We start from the raw sequence: 19,015 nt of genomic DNA on the forward strand, positions 1-19,015 counted from the left end.
CGCGTCTTGTCACCAAAGCGTTTTGTTAGTACTCCGATAGCATCCTTGTAGCAAGCTTCTGTCGTTGGTAAACCGCTGACAGCTGAGGCAGCCTCTCCCTTCAAAAAGAGTCGAAGATAATTGAATTTCTCGGAGACAGTAAGACCGCTGTCTTGGTTGATCATCTGATCAAACTGCTCCCAGAATTCATTCCACTTGCACAAATCCCCGTAGAAGGGAGCGATGGTGAGCTTCGGAAGGCTTGCTCCTTTTCTCTGTGTAGCGACGACTTGAGGATTCGCATTCTCGGCGGCCGTTGTAATGACTGTCGCAGACTGTGACAAACGAGCGCTCCTGCTTTTCAGTTCGGTAAGGATACGTGTCGCGTGGTCTTGATACTCAATCACGCTGTTGTACTCAGCCTGGAACGCACCGTCCTCGATATAGCTTTCGAGCTCAGTGTTGATCTTGTTAAGTTCGTCGTTGTTCGTTTTGAGCCTTTCGTATAACGACGTCAGTTGGTCTACCGAAGCGCAACTGTCCATCAGAATGGCACTTGCCTCGTTGATGAGCTTGGTATTCTGCGCCCGCCTCTATGCTCGCTTGCACTTGAGTTTCTCCATGTTGCTCGGTCTCCTCGAAGCACTCAGCAGGTCCCGGCCATAGTCCCGGGTCGTCGGCACCAAAAAATGTTGAGCCACGAGTGCCGAAAAGCGAAACTCAAGGCGTAAGCAAACTGTTTATTGGCTATGCTGCCAGTTTCCGAACCGTTCCCTGCCAGATTCGATGCACGAGCTCTCGTCCCTTTTACTGCTGCCTCGTCGTCTTCGTGGTCGGAGGAGGCAGCGGGTCGAGGGATTGAACAGGCCTATGCTAGCCAGTCTTCATTGAAGCAGCTTCTCTTTACTCTTTCCCTTTCGGGGGTCCTAGGTTGGCCCAACATGTGGCTTGCAATAGTTTTTCCTTTCTTGTACAGTGGAACCTCGATCGTATACGTCTCCGGTTTTACGGCAACCCGCTTCTTGCGACGGATCACCGCGGTCCCACAAGTTCCCCATAGCAGCAACGCATTAAAAACCCTGGTTATACAACGCTCAGGTGCACGCAATCTGCTTCACACGATGGACGCTGGTGGGGATAAGCCAGCGTTTTTCCCTGTCGGCCCTCCCCGTTTATCTTGCGCATGCGAGGTGCAGGGCTGGCGGGCTAGCACAGGCGCCACGGGAGGGGGAGGGCACAAAGTAGTCATATATATATGTAAACTTTGGGATATCAGTTAGGTATTCACAAATTACATGAGAACACGCTAAATATAGTAGTTTAAACAAGTTCTTAGTCTACCTGTCGCACGAGACTGCCTACTAGGGTGGTATTTACCGGTACCCTGATCGTACGACACCCCAGTCATACGATGCTTTTGTGCGATCCCTTGAAAGCCATATTATCTGGGTTCCATTGTACTTTCATGCCTACACCGTCATGCCTACACTTTAGAGGTAGCGTTTAGCTGTTTCGTATGTACTCGTAAGCCCACTTGTATACATACACATTCACCTGCAACTTGTGATATATGTTCTGTGGCTATGTACTACCTTTGCGCTCTTGACAGCACAGGGTTTTCTTCTTTTTTCCCCCTTTAAAAAAACTTGATACAATGGTTTTGTTCCAAGAAATTTGCGCATAAATTCGTTTAGTACCCTTCTTTTTCGTGTTGCTCTGTTTCGGGCTACAGCAGTAATTTGTGACAAAGCACCAATTTGTGAGCAATTTGTACAACAGTGAATGTACTAATGCAGAGTCTGACAATTTTTTTTCCTGGCATTGTTGCCTGAAGTTAAAGCAAGGCCAAATTCTACTGTCTGGGCGTTGAAAACTTAACGTGTATGCACGCTTTTCGCACGTTGCGATAAGTTGTGCTGTAGTTCCACTTACCACAGGACCATTCGCAAACAGTTTACAACAGTTTCGGTTTCGTTTCTGCACCGCGAGATTCATATTTAGCGCTACTACGCAGTTACCCAACTTCAAGGCTACGTGCCATGGCGCCTGAAGCGTCCGCGACTGATCCTCGAACAAAGCACGGCGCTCCTGATTTCCCCCCACCCTAACCCGATTTCTGCGATAAGAACTTTGATGCAAGTCAAAAGGTCACACCCAGTCGCCAGATATCTGTTCCGCCGAGGACAGCGCTTCAAACCGGCCTTACACTGCCAGCTGTTCGCCTTCCAGTTTCGTTTTCATGCGAGGGTATATCCGGGTGTCTAATGTTGCTGCTTAGTTGAACTGTCTATTCGGACGGAGTCTCTGATAAGTTTTTGTACTGTTTCATTTGAAAAATGTTAGGTGGCGCTGCAATAGAGGAGGCTCGTTGTGCTGATCTTTTTTAGCGCGCGACTGCTACTCGGCCAAAGATCGCAGGGGACGATTCTAGCTCATCGTACCTCATTTTTGCGAGCAAGGCTACAATTGCGAGTAAGAAGATGATAATAAAGCTCAGCTTTATGTTTTGAGAGATAACTGACCGTGAACGACAACAAACATCAGCCACGGCGTTCCGTTTTCAACTTCATGCATGTTTTTTTCTGCATCGCGTGCTTGTCCCAAATATTGTGCTCGCTGTAAATGCAAAGTCAGCCATTGACAAGATGTTTTTACGTTATGTGGGGGCAAATTGGTGCCTCTGATAACGTCAAACCGCCAGATTTATTCCAAGGAACCACCCAAAATTGCAGTTTGAATTGGAGGTTGGGCTTCACCGCATGACACGAGCACCGTGCGTGCTAACATTTTTTTTTTATATCTGAAAAACTGTTCCGCGCAAGTCGACATTTTTTTTAGGGTGTGTTTTTGAAATGTTTCCCTGCAAAATGTATATTCTAATTTTTTTCTACTACCGGTGGTTTGATATACACAACTCCTTTTTTATCATTTTTTTCGACAACTTGACAAAACTTTTGATTTTGATATTTTTTTTTCACAACTATGATATATGAAAACCTTTAAAAAACTGGTGTTATTGGAAAGGCCGTTAAATAATCTGCATTTTGTGCTCCTGCAATTAGTGCCTAAATAATTTTTTAGCAGAAAAAAAAATGTTTTCTTGGACCCCCCAAAATTGGTCAATTTTCTGCGGTAGCGAAAGAGTTCACTGATTTCAGCAAGATTAGTATTCTCGTGTTGAGTGAGAAGCGAGCTAATTCTAAATTGTTTCTTTTTTTAATATGCTTAATAGATAAAACTGTCACTTGTAGTAAAACTTCAACTGCGATTTTCTCAGCTTCCCTTTTTTTGCATATGTGCCTAGCCTTACAGACGTTTTCCTTTTATTTTTTTTTCCCAAGGGATTTTTATAAACGTTACACCGTTGAATTCGGGATGAAATGAACTGCATGCTGATGCTATTTTAATTGACTCAATGTGCCTCAAATAAATGTTATGAGTAATAATTAGAGCTCATTAAGTTTTCAGAAAACTGTACTTGGCATAATTACGCTAATTATATCCAATCAGCTATCTTTACAGGAATATAAATAGCTTCAGCATGCATGGCAGGTACTAAGCTACACATCCATACCATTGATTTTTAAAAATTTTGAATAAGAAGTCCCTTAACGGCCCGTAAGAAATTACTTAATTAGGCTCCAGTATTTTCTTTGTAACTCAAAAAGCACTTATGCCACATGAAAACTAATCACAAATTTGAAATGAGCAAAACAAAACACATATGCACAGTGATTTTCATTATCATAGACCATTTAATAAAAAAGTTCATTTCAAGACCCATGTCCCCCTCAAAGCTCCGACAGAAACGGAAACAGTGTGCCAGCCATGTATGCGTGCCACGTTTTCGTTTGCAGGAACTGCTTCACGCGGTTAACCCTTCATTTTAACCGCGAATTTCAATGTAACGAAGCAAATTATGAATTTTACCAATTTTGTTACATGGAGGTGTGACCTGTAGTAGTAGTAGTAGTCAGAGTTGCTTGATATAGAAGTTGCAAAACTCCCCTAGGCCCCATGCATCAAAAAGTGTCCCTACAATTGGTCCTTTGTTTTGGATTTTTCCCGTACAGTGGCACCATCTATTGGTGATAAATTAAAGTATACCACGCGATTCGCCGCTCAACGACATAGGCGAAAAATGGTATTTGGATGAGGTAGCGAATCGGGTGAGTTAGAGTGCATTCATGATGGTCAGCGCATACGAAAAGCTGGACAAGAAGAGTAAGGACGACACAAGCGCAAGCGCAGGCCGAGCGCTTGTGTCGTCGAGCGTTTGTGTCGTCCTTACTCTTCTTGTCCAGTTTTTCGTCTGCGCTGACTATCATGAAGGTATTTGGATGCTTACGTAAATTTGTTGTGCCGAAAAAGTCCAACGTGTACAACCACACAAGCGTTTTATATGCATTTTAACCAAATGTAGTAAAAAAAGTGCGACCGTGTGTTCACCAAGATGCGTTGTCGTCTGCTGCGCGTCATCGGAGGTCTTTCGGCGGCAAAGAAAATTGTTAAAAGTTCACTTCGACGGTTTTATGCATGCTTTAAAGGATTATTTAGAGCCACTTGATCAGCTGCTAGATTAGTTTTGGCATTCAGTGTGATGCGGGTCGAGCGAGAGCTGCAAATTTCAGGTCGGACGTATGTTGTGCCGGAGTGCCCCTCGCACTAGCGCCAACCGCTCGAGGCGGTTGCGCAGATGCAGAAACTATCACAACAAATAAGAACAATGAATAACTTAGGAAAGTACAAAAATAAAGAAATTATGCACCTTTAAAATAAAGTTTAACGTTAAATTATCAGATTGAATAATTACTGTGTTTTTTGGATGGTGCGTGCAGTGGCCGCGGTGACGCCACCGTACGCACAATCCAAAGCAGAGGGGGTCCAGGTGGGGGCCGTTTTTTGAGGCGGAGTTTCGCAACTGCCTACATCGAAGAGCTCTGGCAGTAGTTACAGCAGTCACGTGGAAATTTAAAGGTAAAGGCCTGAAGGTATTTGACTTCAGTTGGCTCAATTTTCAGCGTAATGCAACCGGAGTTTAGATTAACAACGTTGAGTTTACAAGAGGGGCAAGGTTTCCTTTAAATCTGGGTAAGCTCTCTCTTCAAAAACTTGCCTGCACTTTCCAAACATCAAAAAAGAATAGGTATTCGCGGAGGCATTGCGATGTGGCCGGCCATCAAAAGCTTGAGTGTGTGCAAGCCCACATTGGGGGGTGTCTCTCGCTGCAGGCCCCGAAGCAGACGTTTGTGGAGCGCCCCCTGCCCAGTGGCCGCTGCAAGGCGACCATCTCGCACATTGACTCCGAGGGCTGCTGCTATGTGCAGCAGCTGAGCCTGGCGGCCACCCTGCAGAGCATGATGGCTGAGCTGAACAGCGGCGTGCTCACGGAGCCCCTGCCGTCGCCTGCACCGGGCCATGCCGCAGGTGCCCGCTACGCCGCCGACGGGCTCTGGTACCGGGTGCGTGTGCTGGCGGCCCCAGAGGCTGGCCAGTGCAGGGTGACCTTTGTGGACTTTGGCAACGATGAGGTGGTGCCCCTGTCCGACATGCGGGTCTTGCCGGAGAAGATGAAGGCGGTGCACCTGTTTGCCAACCGGGTGGCCCTGCACGGGGTCAAGTCGGTCGGCACGGAGTACGCGGCCCACTTGCTGAACGTCGAGCTCGAGCTGGAGGTAGCCGACGCTGCGAGCCAGCCATGCAAGGTCAAGCTGTACGTGGATGACCAGTGCCTCAACGACCTCATCGAGTGAGGCTGTCGTCGACTGCAGGCTCGCTTGACGAGCGATTCATGTGTTCCTTCCACCAGCAGGGTTTTGGTGGCCTGACGTTGTTTCAAAGTACAAATAATTTTTTTTTTTTTTTGGTCAATGATCCAATTTATTCTTGTTTCGGAATAAAAACAAATATGGAGCAGTGTTTCAGCAGGTTTGTTCACTGCTCACTGCAAATGTGATTGTCTCTTCTGATGCATTTCTGTCGCACAAATTTTTGTTAAGTACAGTGTTAGGGTGTGCAAACTCAGGCTGTAATAAGGGGCTGAGCCTTTATTGAAAGCTGCGTTTCTGCAGGAAAAGGTTCTCCCCACCCCTGGTTTGCTAGATGTATATGCAGTAGAACCCCGCTGATATGTTCCCGGTTGACGCAATTTACCGGTTACTATGCTCTCAATTGTGAACACTAAAAATGCCCCATAGCTTGACGGTGTTTTTTTTGCAGTTACTACATTCCTGGTTAACATGATTTCCCGGTAAGTACGTATAAAATTTTACAAATTTGATCCAACTACAACAGGGTACGTTTTACAGTGAACAAAAAAACGTGCTGACGTGTGTGCAGACCGAGCCTCGGTGCGCGCTGTGCAATAAGCAGGCGCTGAGCGGCAGTTGGGCCGCCTGGGTCACCGTGGCAGCTTTCCCACAGTGCTGGGCTTGCTGGAGTCGCTTGGTAACGCGGCTGCCTTTAGCCATTGTCGCATTATAACGACGTCGGAACGTGCGAAACGCTAACCTTAGGCGAAGTCGTGGCGGAATTGTGCGATGAAGCAGTGCCGGCGCTGGACGAAGCCTCCAAGAAAGATGGCAGCGACGGCGGGGAGGAAAAGGTGGCGTCTCCGGCGGTCACATATGCTCAAGCCCTAGTCGGCTTTGAAGCAGTGTGCAGTTACTTTCGTGCGAAGGACAATCCCAGTGCGGACCAAAGTCGGCAATGCTTAGAAAAGGAGCTGTTGCTCTAAAAGGGCTGCGACATGTGCCAGCGGACTTTGACAGATGTACAAGTGAAAAAGCCATTAAATGCTCGTGTTCATCTCTAGATAACTTTTTTATACTGCAGCGGATCATGCGTTTTCCTGGATGGTACATTTCTCCTGCACATTTTTTTTTTAAGCATATTAACGAGGCTCTACTGTGTGTGTGTGTGTGTGTATATAGTTTTTTTGTGTGTGTGATGGGCTATTAATACAATTTCATTTACTTGCATACAAGTTTTGTTGGTCAGTTGGGGGATGACTTTCCCTTCTAGACCTAGATATGAGCCTAGAAGTGGAGGGCCAATAACCCAATGGAGAAATGAGGAATGAAATAAGGAAATTTGGGGGAAAACTGGACTCTAGCACTGCAGGGCAGGAGTAGTTGGAGGTCAATGAGAGAGGCCTTCGTCCTGCAGTGGACCTGAGTAGGTTGATGGTGATGTTTTGTTGTGTTCACTACTGTCAGCAGGGGCTGTAATATAGAATAGTAGTTTTAATTAGCGGAGATTTTTTTGATTAGATTTTCAAGTACTTCCCTTGGCCTGTCTTCCTTGACTGAGAGAAGAAAGCTCGCCATGCCAGATATTTTCAGCTTTTGCAGTTCCAAGGAAATGGTGCTAAATTCTCCCACTTCGGGAAGCATGGCCTACATGAAGCACAAGCAAACATTATCAATGAATGAATGTGCAAACATGATTGTCCTTCCATTTTCAATAGTGTTTGGTGGTGCTCTCTTACTGGGACCCTTCAAATGAGAGTTGCGGACCCTCTGTTGATGGCGCGACTCTAGCTGCGGTACTCGTCTTACAAGTCTTCTATGGCAAGGAATGCCCCTGGACACCCCGCGTACTGTTGCTGAGTGCTGCTGGTGCTTTTTGTGCACTTAATTAAACGCACACTAAACATAGTTTTGACTAAAGGTCACACCTTTCATTGCTCTTCCATTTCTAACTGAAGGCATTGTTGGCTGCTAAACAAAATCAGACTGTCTGGCATTTGTTAGTCTTGTTTCACGTCCATTTTTTTTTTTTCAGTTTGTTAAAATAACGTCGAGAAGTGCCCACCTGAGCAAGGTGGGCACATTCTCTACTTTGAGAAACATATTGCCATACCAATGTGGCACCAAAAAACCCCTCCTTTATTATCTTTCAGTCTTCATGATGCCACTTGAGGCCAATAACGTGGGCTTTCGGGGTGATGGTGACGCCCAGGTAAAGTCTAGACTGTAGCTTCGGTCTAGACCCTAGCTCGAGCCCCACCCTAGCCGAGCGCTTCAGTGCGGTGCTGCCACCTGTGGTGAAAGCACACTGTTTGCCATGAGTCAGTTGACAAGCTATCCCAGCAGCGTCGCCGACTGCTCCAATATAATCGGGCATTTTGCTGGTGCTAAGCAAGGTATAGTAGGCTCTAGCGTTTACCTGAATACACATTGTGATTGCGTTTGTGCAGAGGATGAAATATTTTAGGAAAATTAAAATGAACAAAGCCTCTGCCTGTGGCGAGGCGGCATTATTTTTAAGCCGAAGCTTTCTATGCCTCACTGATGGTGCCTTTCGTTGCACAAAACGCTCTGCAGGAAAGCCAACTTTACACGATGGGCAGGGTGGTAAGAAACAGCTTGTTTTTTTCATTGAGGAAGAGGGAAGGAACGTTTAATAGAGCAAACAATGGTGGTTGAGCCGTCACTCGGTGGGGTGGTTTCGCGTGGGTTCGCCTGCAGCCCTGGCACGGGTGACACGGGTGACTAGAAAGATTGGTCAGCGTGACGGGAGCTGGTCAGCACTGCTCTTCACAGGGGTAAGGTTGGGGGTAAGCAATGGGGTGTTTTGACAGGCCCACACCATGTGGTAGGTAGTATTAAGAGAGGGGCAGAAGTGACAGGTGAGGGTGTATTGGGTAGGGGAGATAGCGTGGAGGGTGGGTGTGTTGTAACGTGTTTGTAATCGACGCCAGATGATTGCTTCTTCCTTGGTTAGTTGAGGGTGAGGTAAGGAGAAGGTTGCAATAATGGTGCAGGATGTAGCGTGATGGAACAGCAGGAGGTAGAGGAGGCTGGACCGTGGGTTCTGTCCCTGAGGGAAGTGCCCAGTGTGGAAGGGCGCGGGCAGCGGCGTGAGCCGCCTCATTTCTCTCAAGGGACGAGATGATGTACAGCTCGGGGAGGGAATTGATTGATGCGAGTATGCACAAGGCAGGACGTGAGATGCGTCTACGTTGAATGTTACAGCAGGCTTGGTGGGAACCTGTTATTATTGTAAGGTATTCAGAACCAATTATAGCGGCAATGCCTATGACAATTTCTTTGGCAGTGGTGGTTGATGTAGAGAGAGTTGTGAACCTCGACATCACCTTTTCGCATTATATTGCCACGATGACATGGCATTGGGTGGCTCACACTTTTAGCAAGCTGCTGCTCCCGGCGCCAAGCGGTTGCTCAGCTTGATGAGTGAGAGACTCAGCCTGGCTGCTGTGTTATTCTTCTCTCCTGGCTTCGGCTGCTAGCTATTCTGATCGCCGCTCTTCACTCATTAAAGCCGCCTTTCAACCCTTCCCATGGTTATGGTGGCCACCATACCGCGGTCCAAATTGAAGGAATCGAATCTGGGTCCCTTGCGTTATGAAGCTGACAGCTATGCGATTGTGCCACTTTTTTTAATTTATTTCACCATTTCGACGCGGTCGAAGCTGTTTGGATGTAAAACGTACTAAGCGAAAGTTGGCCGATATATTTTTTTCACCTCTCAATGCCCCTACCTTGTTTTTTTTTTTTTCTTTTCAGCAAACTCTACCATTCCCGTCTGCCACGCTTCCTGAAGTTTATGGCATGTTCCAGCAATCATACCCAGGCATGATTGATTGATGGATTGATTGATTAAAACGTTTATTGAAATACAGGGGATGGGGAAGGAGGGAGAAAAGAGAATGAGCTGTTGGGTGGCCACCCTAGTCAGGCAGGCCGCGTGGCTTTGCAGCCGTCCTGGCCCGAGAGATCGGGAACTCCTCGTTAGGGTGGCTAGCCACCCTAGCCACCCTATCCTCGTCTTCAAGCCGTATGCGGCGCAGCAAGCTTTCCCACTGCTCGAGAGACGGGGGAAAGGGGTGTGGGGAGTTGGCGGGACAGAGCATCGAGGTGGGTCGTTGTGTTAGGGGTATCGGGGCAGTGAAGGCAGTCGTAGGGGTAGCTAGTTGGTGAGATTCTATGGAGGTGAGGGTGGTAGTAGGTGTGGGTTTGCAGTCAGCGCCAGATGCGAGCGTCCGCTGTGGAAAGGGAGGCGTGAGGCCTTGCAGTGGTGGAGGATGTCCGTGTATGTTTGAGGGAGGGGATGCAGGACCGGAGGGTCGCAGAGCGGTGCATCGTCTTCCCCTTCTCGGAAATTCCCGGTGGATAAGGTCACAGGCTGTGGCATGTGCCGCCTCATTCCCAGGAAGGGATGTATGGGCAGGAATCCATACGATGCGAGTCTGGGGTAGTTGCTTCCTGATGCAATTGCAAAGCGCCGACAAACCGCTTGCGAGTACGGTTATGTAGCAGGAAGGTCTCTTTTGGGTGCGCCCGGCCCGAGGAGGCGATGCATGCCCACTCCTGGGGGGGGGGGGGAAAGAGAGTCAGTCTTGATGTTCCGCGGAAAAGCCCCCCCTAGTAATCCCCCCAGGCGGGGGGATTACTCATCTCTACCCCATAGCATTCAAAATAAAACGCTATGTCATAGCTTCTAAACTAGACTAAAATTGTGCTTATATTGCAAAATCTGGTATTTGAAACTATTTTCAAGTCGCCTAGCAACAACCAATAGTATCAGCGTCCCATCGCCATCGCCACAGTTGAACCAACTTGTTCTAATCATACTCCGCGTAAAAAAAGAAACCTTTGACATAGCTGTAGTTGGCATAAGTTTAATTTTTGCAACAAGAGAAAAAACGTAATAATATGCAAAATTACTTTGCCGTTTGCGTTTTACTGGCGTTATGGCAGTATAGACAGTATAGATTGGCTTCCTGAGTTTATTGTTGTATTCATCCGCGCTCCCGCGCTGGCTGTCTTTCTCGTGCCGGCCGTGGTTTGGTATGGCCAGTATGGCGTCTTGCACGTGGTGGAAAACAACGTTTATTGTTTGTTGTGGTTGAAAGAAAGCTATTCAAGATGTTAGTTCTCTTCGAGTCACCGGCGGGATACGCCATTTTCAAGGTCCTCGATGAAAAGAAACTTCAAAAGACTGACAACCTTTTCAACGACTTCGAAACACCGGACAAGGCATCACGTGTGGTTAAACTGAAGCACTTCGCAAAGTTTGGAGACATGACAGAAGCCCTGGCGGCTGCGACAGCGGCTGTCGAAGGAAAGATGAGTAAAAGTCTCAAGAAAGTGTTAAAGCACATTGTGGCCGAGGAAGCGCATGAGTCTCTCGCTGTCGCGGACGCAAAGCTGGGAAACGTTATCAAGGATAAGTTCAACATCAGCTGCGTCGCGAACAGCTCCATCCAAGAGCTAATGCGCTGCATTAGATCACAGGTTGACAGCCTGATCACCGGGCTTCCGAAGAAAGAGATGACCGCCATGGCTTTGGGCTTAGCGCACAGTCTTTCGCGGTACAAGCTCAAGTTCAGTCCCGACAAAGTCGACACCATGATCATCCAGGCCGTGTCACTCCTCGATGACCTCGACAAGGAACTCAACAACTACATCATGCGCTGCAAGGAGTGGTACGGCTGGCACTTTCCGGAGCTCTCCAAGGTGGTGACCGACAACCTGCAGTACGTGCGCACCGTGCAGGCCATCGGGCAGCGCACCAACGCCATCGAGAGGGACCTGTCGGACGTTTTGCAGGACGACCAGGAAGCCAAGGTCAAGGAGCTCGCCGAGATGTCCATGGGCACGGAGGTCTCGGACGAGGACATCCGTAACATTCTGCACCTGTGCCACGAGATCGTCGAGATGAGCAACTACCGCTCGCAGCTGTTCGAGTACCTCAAGAACCGCATGATCGCCATCGCGCCAAACTTGACCGTGCTGGTGGGCGAGCTGGTCGGGGCGCGGCTCATCTCGCACGCGGGGTCGCTGCTCAACCTGGCCAAGCACCCGGCCTCCACGGTGCAGATTCTGGGCGCCGAGAAGGCGCTCTTCCGCGCGCTCAAGACCAAGCACGACACGCCCAAGTATGGCCTCATCTACCACGCGCAGCTGGTGGGACAGAGCTCCCAGAAGCTCAAGGGCAAGATATCGCGCATGCTCGCCGCCAAGGCTTCCCTGGCCACCCGAGTGGACGCCCTGGGCGATGACGGCACAGGCACAGAGTTGGGCATTGAGCACAGGGCCAAGTTGGAGACGCGCATGCGCATTCTCGAAGAAGGCGGCGGCATGCGGAGGATAAGCGGCACCGCTCGGGGGAAGGCCAGGCAGGACAAGTACGAGCACAAGTCCTCGGTGGTCAAGTACGAACCCGGTGCAGACTCCACCCTGCCGACCACTCCAGCAGCAGGCAAGAAGAGAAAGTTCAAGCAGGAGGCAGAGGTGAAAGAAGAAGCGCCCGAGGAGGGCACTTCTGAGCCCACGCCCAAGAAGAAGAAGAAGGTGAAGGTAAAGCAAGAAGAAGCAGCAGAAGCAGCTGAGGAGGAGGCCCCTGAAGAAGAAGCCAAACCCAAAAAGAAAAAGAAGAAGGCGGCCGAACAGGAAGAACCTGTCAAAGTCAAGGCTGAGCCAGTCACACCCAAGAAGAAGAAGAAGAAGAAGCAACAACCCTCTCCCGACAGTGATGACGAATAAATGATGTCACTGCCACTGTTTTTAAATGTAGTCTTCTTTCGTTATTGTAGTTTACTAACACTACACTAAAACGCATCACAGCAGTGTGCCAACTTGATGCTGTTTTCTTTTTTACACATTCAATTAAAATGACGGCGTGGAGCACGTTGTCGCTCATGCTTTTAATTGTCACTTAATCAAGAAATGACATTTGACCATAGTGTTCAGTGTGCCAAAATAATTGCCAGGGAACTTGAACGAGCTCTGCAGTGGAGCTGACATAATCATTAATGCCATCTACCTTCTCTTCCTGCCTGGGTGTGCGGTATTAGACCTTTCGAACTTACGTGCTGCTCATTAAGACCAATTGGTGTGGTAACTTGGAAGCTTCTACAAAGGAAAAGAGAATAATATTTTGAGTGGGCTATGCGAGGTGTCTGGGGTGTGTAGAGTTGTGAAGTTGGCTTTGTGGCGACCTTGTATAAACAGTACTCACGTTTATTGTGTTCTTGAGGCTTTTCGGGTGTTCCAAGAGTGTTTTAGAGGCCCCTTAAATTAAGGGGACATTGAAATGAACTTGTCGTATTCTTATTTGTGGCATCATTGTGCACCTCAACCCGCATCATACATAATTTTGCTACTTGGTGGAAATTTCGAGCCTTGCTTTACCTGGAACAGGCAGTAGTAGAGAGAACACCGTGCCTTGTGGCTGCCACACCTGCTACCACAATGACGTCCCGCTGGTTTGCAGTGCATTGTCATGCTGTATGAGCCTTAAACATTTCGATTTTCACCTATTTCATTGTGCATCCCGATTCTTTTCTTTGCTCCAAACGAGGTTGTGTAAGAGAGGGCAGCAACGTTCTAAATTTAAGCCCATAGACTTGCCAATGTGTTGCCACAGCCAGCGTTGGCCAATTAGTAGCGATGAAGTCTGCATTTTCGAACACATTTTTCTTGTTCGAAAAATCCTGTAAATAGGCCAAAAAAAGCTCGGGAGCATGGCCTCTGTGTTTTTCACTTTAATCTGGTGAAGCGATTATGCAATGTCTAAAATTCGCTTTAATTTTAGTGCATTGTGCAGTACAAAGCCATACTTTCGAGAAGTTTTACTTTGGTATAAAACTAAATGTGAATGTAAAGTACTCTGTTAAGGACACTCTGTTAAGTATACTCTGTTACTCGGTAAGCCCAAGACATAGTTCTTGTTTTTTTTTGAGACCGTAACATCATTCCTACTGTAGGAAGAGTTTCACATTTATGTTGCCCAATGTTTTATGTTAAAACCACTTTGAGGCAAGAATGTTCGTTTTGTGGTCAAATGACAGCCCGGCAACAATAGAAAACTTTTGGGGAAAAACTAGGGCAAACACATCTGGCACAGAATAAGCTGGTAAAATCTGAGTATCCATAAATTAGTGTTTGGTTTGTTAAACCTCTGGCAAAGTAAATGAAAATTTTCTTTGAAATCTTCGCTGCTCCTAGCTGTGGTCATGCCAACGCAACCAAAGCTTAACTCAAGGTGGATAAACCAACCAATACTATTAATGTAGCATATTTTTTTTAGTGCAAGTGTTGCGAAAGCAAATCTTTACTCCAATTGATAATTTCAGCTCAAATCTTAATGGGCCCCATTTCAAAACAATACATTAGAACTAGGCATCAAATTCAGTTTAACATTCCTCGTTCATTGAAAAATTGGAGAATGACAGGAAACTGTTGAAAGCTCACTGAAAGATTATTGCGTGTGTTACAACAGGTGAGTTTGCAGTATGTGCACACAACGGCTGGGAAAATGACTGTGCCAGTGTTGAGCATCTCCAGGGTCAACCAGAAGATACCTCAACCACTCTACGCATATGACAGCAGCCAGGTTGCACACTTATTGTATTCCCTAGACGCTCCTTCATCAATTCATTGCAAAATGCCAAGCCTGGGTCAGCTGTTCTACAGAACCCTTCAGCAACACCACACTACCTGTATGGCAAAAAACAGCACAAAGAAACTGAACGGAAGACGAGAAAGAGAACAAACAAAGAGACAAGCAGACACGGTGTTCTCCCGTGTTTGTCTCTTTCTCGTCTTCCGTTCAGTTTCTTTGCGCTGTTTTTTGCCATCAGTATGAACCAACTAGCCCGTCTTCACACACTAGTACTACTTGTATTTATAGATGCTTCATTGGCTGTGGAACAGAGTGCAAGAACTCTGAAGCAGCAAATGCTGGGATCAATTTTATTTCATGCTTGATGGTGGTGATGATGAATAACTCTATCGATCAAGTTAAGGTGAGATGTCAGGGTACCTGCCTGAAAAGGGGCTTTTCTAGTCTGGGATACTCTGAGCTCGGCTGGCAGTTCAGGGTGGATCACAAGGTACCCAAGGGATCCGCCAAGGGCGGATCCCAAGGCGGATCTCATTACGCAGTCCACCACCAGCTGCTCGTGGGAAGGTGCGGGTATTGTGGCAAGGTTAAGCATCTGTTGCCACTTCTAAATGTGGCGTTGCAGCGTGCCGTGCATAGGACAGAAAATGCGGATAGAGGAGTATTTTGTGGGGTACATCACATGGAGTAGGGTGCTATGAGGGTATGCATTTTAAAGTGAAGCTTTCTACCTCTACCACCCAAGGGTTCTGTCGCGACCGTTGGTGTCAACAGAAAACTCCCGCAAACAAATAAAGGAAGTAACTGGCACCGCCAGGAATCGAACCTGGAACGGATAGAGAAACGGAGCGAGGCCTGTTGTCTACGAGCCTAGGTGGAAATGGGGGAAACAGACGGTACACTCACCAGGCACATCTGCGGGTTTACCTCCTGCGTTCTCGCTAAATGCCACGTGATAGCGTCACGCGACCTCTCGCACCGCTGTGCGCTGCCCATGGCATGTGCAGCTGCCGTGTGTGCGCCTTGCGGATGTGCTAGGAGTTATAAAAATTAAAGGAAGCTCACACCAACTCATGGCATTGCACTTCTCCTCAGTCTCTGCTGCCAATCTCGTCGTCTCTGTCGGTGGCGGCAGAGACGGAGAAGTGAGATCGCACTGGGTTTGAGCCACGGAGCAAGAATAAAATATATTCTTGCTCTGTGGTTTGAGCTTCCTTTCATTCTATAAAAAAAGAGTTTCCACTCATGTGCTTTACCAATACAACTCAACCAAACACCATTCATGAATCATGCATTGATTTAACCTTAGCAAAGAATATCTCTTTGAAGTAAGAAAGGGTGTGGCTAAGTGCATTTCACTCGTCGCTGGTTTCACTCTTTGTGGAGCCACGTGCGTGAACTCAAGTGACGTCGCATTGGTAATCATTGTGGGTGTCAAGTACAGCTTCACTTTCCAACCACCTTCACGGGATGGATTCACGCGCATTTTTTTTTTATGCAGTCTTTAAGTGTCGCGGCCTCTGCTCTTGTTAGCTGGCAATATGGAGTCCAGAATTTCCTTCTGCCTTGACGGTAGTAGCTGAGAGTGCCAGCATGCCTGACAAGCAGTTCTGTCTTATGAGCCACAGGCAGTGTCCGTCGGTCTCAGGTAGTGGGCAGGCAGTAGCATGAGCTGCCTCATCCCCATCGAGGGATTCAAGACCAGACGAGCTGCGTCTTGGGTGTCTGAAGAATTTTCTCGGGGATGTTCAGTGCTGTCTTGTGGATGCCATTGTTGGTAATTGCAGCATGCTGCCCAGGAGTCTGTGAGAATTGTGATGGCATCTTTTCCTGTCATCATGGCCAGGGCAGTGGCGGCTTCTTGTCCTGCTGCATTAGTGACACATACCACATCGGCTGGCAGGTCGCATTACGAAGACACATCTGCATATCTTGCTGTTAGGTTATTGCTGTTTTGATGTTCATGACTCGTACTCTTGTGTGCATGGCTCATATGAGCCTTGTGTATTGGGTGCATGTTTTTTGGAATGGGGCTGAACAGAGAAAATGTGTGTTCTTTGTTGTATTGCCTCTCACGGTGCTGTCAAAATTTTTTGTAGTGCTACCTGGCGACCAACATATCTCATGGTGCAAGTTTGACGCTTCATATTGTCCCGTGACATCACTGGAACGTAACACACTATTGTGATGCCTATGGTGCTGATATTAATTCCAGTAGCAAGACCTCTGCAATGAAAGCCTTTGTTCCCAACAGTAACGACCATGAGGGATGTTTACGAACCAAGAGACTGGCAATAGGAACTTCACTGTTCTGCACAGCCTGGAAGCTGTTTTGTACTTGCACGCACAAGTGATTCTTGAGCTGCTCGATTATCTCACACATATACGTAAACATGCATAAGCTGCCACGCGGACAAGATGAGGAGAAATTCCTGTGTATTGCCTTTTATGTGGCCCGTAACCTTTCACCGATGACTTTGTCTAAAGCAGAGTGGAGAGAGGGGGAGAATGTTGAGTCAGTTGTGCACAGCTAGCATGGATGCTGCGATCCTTCTACCACTTTTGGAAGCAAAATTGTGCTACTATGCAGCTTTGCTTATAACAGAATGCCAAAAATAAATTTTTTATTGGTGCTCCTTCCTCCCGGCAGTGGCACTGCACAGCACAATGCACAGGTTATAGTTTTTAAGCCCTCCCAAACAGTTCTCAAGTCAGTCTTCAGTGGGCCGTTCCGAAATAGATATCCAAGCCAACCATAAAACATTTCCTCAGTACAATCCTGCCATGCCCCTTTTGTGTAGCAAACAAACTTGGAGAGGCCAAACTTTTTTTAACAGGAGGGTATGTACGGAAAGGCATGACCTCAGAGATATGCTGCACAAGTGTAATCCTCACTGCCACATTAGAGGCCATGATGACCCGTACTCTTACTCTCTGTAAAAAAATAGAGAGGAAAAAAAAAAAAAAACTTGTACAAGTTCATTTCAACCTGCTCCTGTGAGACAAGAGGCATGGCACAGGATTCTCAACGCAAGGTGCTTCACTCATTGACCAGAATGAGACAGGACGAACTACTTGCAGGAATGAAAATAGGAATGAGCATAAAACAATGCATTACGCTTACATCCCACACATCAACAAAGTGCTTCCACAGGGAGCACCAACTGGGAAAAGCATTACATTAGTATAGAGCATGGCTGTGACCTATGCAGGGCACATAGTGTGCTGCCATTGCATTTGTCACAAGCGCAGAAAAGGGCACAATTTTCACTCGCCACATGGCTACAGAACGCACCAGCAGCCATGGCCGTCGGCAGGGGGGTGCAGAAGGGGAAATTGCTTCCCCCAAGCCACCCAGGAACACACTGCCCTCTCCCTCTTTCCCCTCAATACAATGGGTTTGCCCCTTCAAGACAAAATCCTGCCGCTGCTCATGCCAGCAGCCGCGCAGATTTGTACTACCCAGAAGTGCTGCTCGGAAGCCGCTTGCGCAGCACCCCCTGGGCAGCGCAGGAAGCCTATACAAAAACTTTACCAGCCCTCCCTAAAAAAAACAATTCAGAGAAGCGCGAAAGCTTTCTCACATCGAAACTGCGTCAAAACCTTCACTAGAGCTTGTGCACCCAACCTTTGCTCAAGGTTGATCAGAGCTTTTCAGTCGACCAACTGTTGGTCAACTAATAATATGCTTCTTCCGTGAGGAAAAAAATATTTGCACGATGTCAGGTGCGTGTGCATTAACTTTAAAAACTTGTACGTCGCCCATTCACAATGCAAATTAATATCGGGTAGGTATGACGTCACTGGTCTATGCAATGCAGACACAAACAGAAATCCACCTAAGTTGGTTTTAAATTGCAGTGGTTTGCTCCAGTACTAAAGCATAGGTTTTTTTGAAACGAAAGCTTTCTTAATGGGACTGGTGGCACCCGGTCATAAAACTAACGCATTGCTAACGCATTGACCAACTAACGCAATGCGTTAGTTTTATGACCGGGTGCCACCAGTCCCATTAAGAAAGCTTTCGTTTCAAAAAAACCTATGCTTTAGTACTGGAGCACACCGCTGCAATTTACAACCAACAATATCCTGCTACGATATTGCAGGGGCTTCCCACCCCACACTTACCACACGGACGAGAACTTCTGTTTGTGTCTGCATTGCGTAGACCAGTGACATCATACCTACCCGATATTAATTTGCATTGTGAATGGGCGACGTACAAGTTTTTAAAGTTAATGCACACGCACCTGACACCGTGCAAATATTTTTTTCCTTATGGAAGAAGTATATTATTTGCAACACTCCTACACATTGGAATGCAATTTGCTTCCAAGAGACTTGCCTGCACCAGTTTCAGTTGTGTGCTTCATTCCCGATGTTCTCTGGTTGTGCATTTTGTCTTACCGTGCATCAGCCATGCCATCGGCTGCAGAAATGGGGTGCATACACCTGCTACATCACTTGTAGCAACAGCACCCTACCACTGCGCGAACTCCCTTCCGGACATCCTGCTACGATATTGCAGGGGCTTCCCACCCCACACTTACCACAATTTATGCGTCCTCTTGAGAGCGCTCTGTTCCTGCAGGCATAGGTGGCCTAGTTCGCCACATTCTTGTATGGCCGTGATGATTGACAGCGTACTAAGCAAATGGTGTCG

At 47.4% G+C, this 19,015-nt stretch overlaps 2 protein-coding genes across 2 annotated transcripts in view; both read left to right on the forward strand.

Annotated features, from left to right (window-relative positions):
• LOC144170259 (uncharacterized) overlaps positions 1–5,935 on the forward strand; it is a 54,988-nt gene extending 49,053 nt beyond the window's left edge. Inside the window, exon 21 of the mRNA XM_077699937.1 lies at positions 5,211–5,935. Within this exon, the coding sequence (XP_077556063.1) occupies positions 5,211–5,732 (522 nt within the window). The 3' untranslated portion in view covers positions 5,733–5,935. The remainder of the gene's footprint in view (positions 1–5,210) is intronic.
• A 4,820-nt stretch (positions 5,936–10,755) lies between these two features.
• Nop5 (nop5 ribonucleoprotein) lies at positions 10,756–12,517 on the forward strand. The gene has a single exon (XM_077699938.1). It carries the CDS (start codon positions 10,872–10,874, stop codon positions 12,489–12,491), a length of 1,620 nt encoding a protein of 539 aa, XP_077556064.1. The 5' UTR covers positions 10,756–10,871; the 3' UTR covers positions 12,492–12,517.
• Positions 12,518–19,015: the final 6,498 nt, after the last annotated feature.

This window comes from Haemaphysalis longicornis, unplaced genomic scaffold (assembly GCF_048455015.1).
Source record: "Haemaphysalis longicornis isolate Haplotype H1 unplaced genomic scaffold, Haemaphysalis longicornis Haplotype H1 scaffold_2, whole genome shotgun sequence".
In the NCBI taxonomy this organism is placed as follows: Eukaryota; Metazoa; Arthropoda; class Arachnida; order Ixodida; family Ixodidae; genus Haemaphysalis; species Haemaphysalis longicornis.

Excerpts from the sequence above, each read along its gene's own strand:
- Nop5 (XM_077699938.1), top strand. The coding sequence starts at position 10,872 with ATGTTAGTTCTCTTCGAGTCACCGGCGGGATACGCCATTTTCAAGGTC.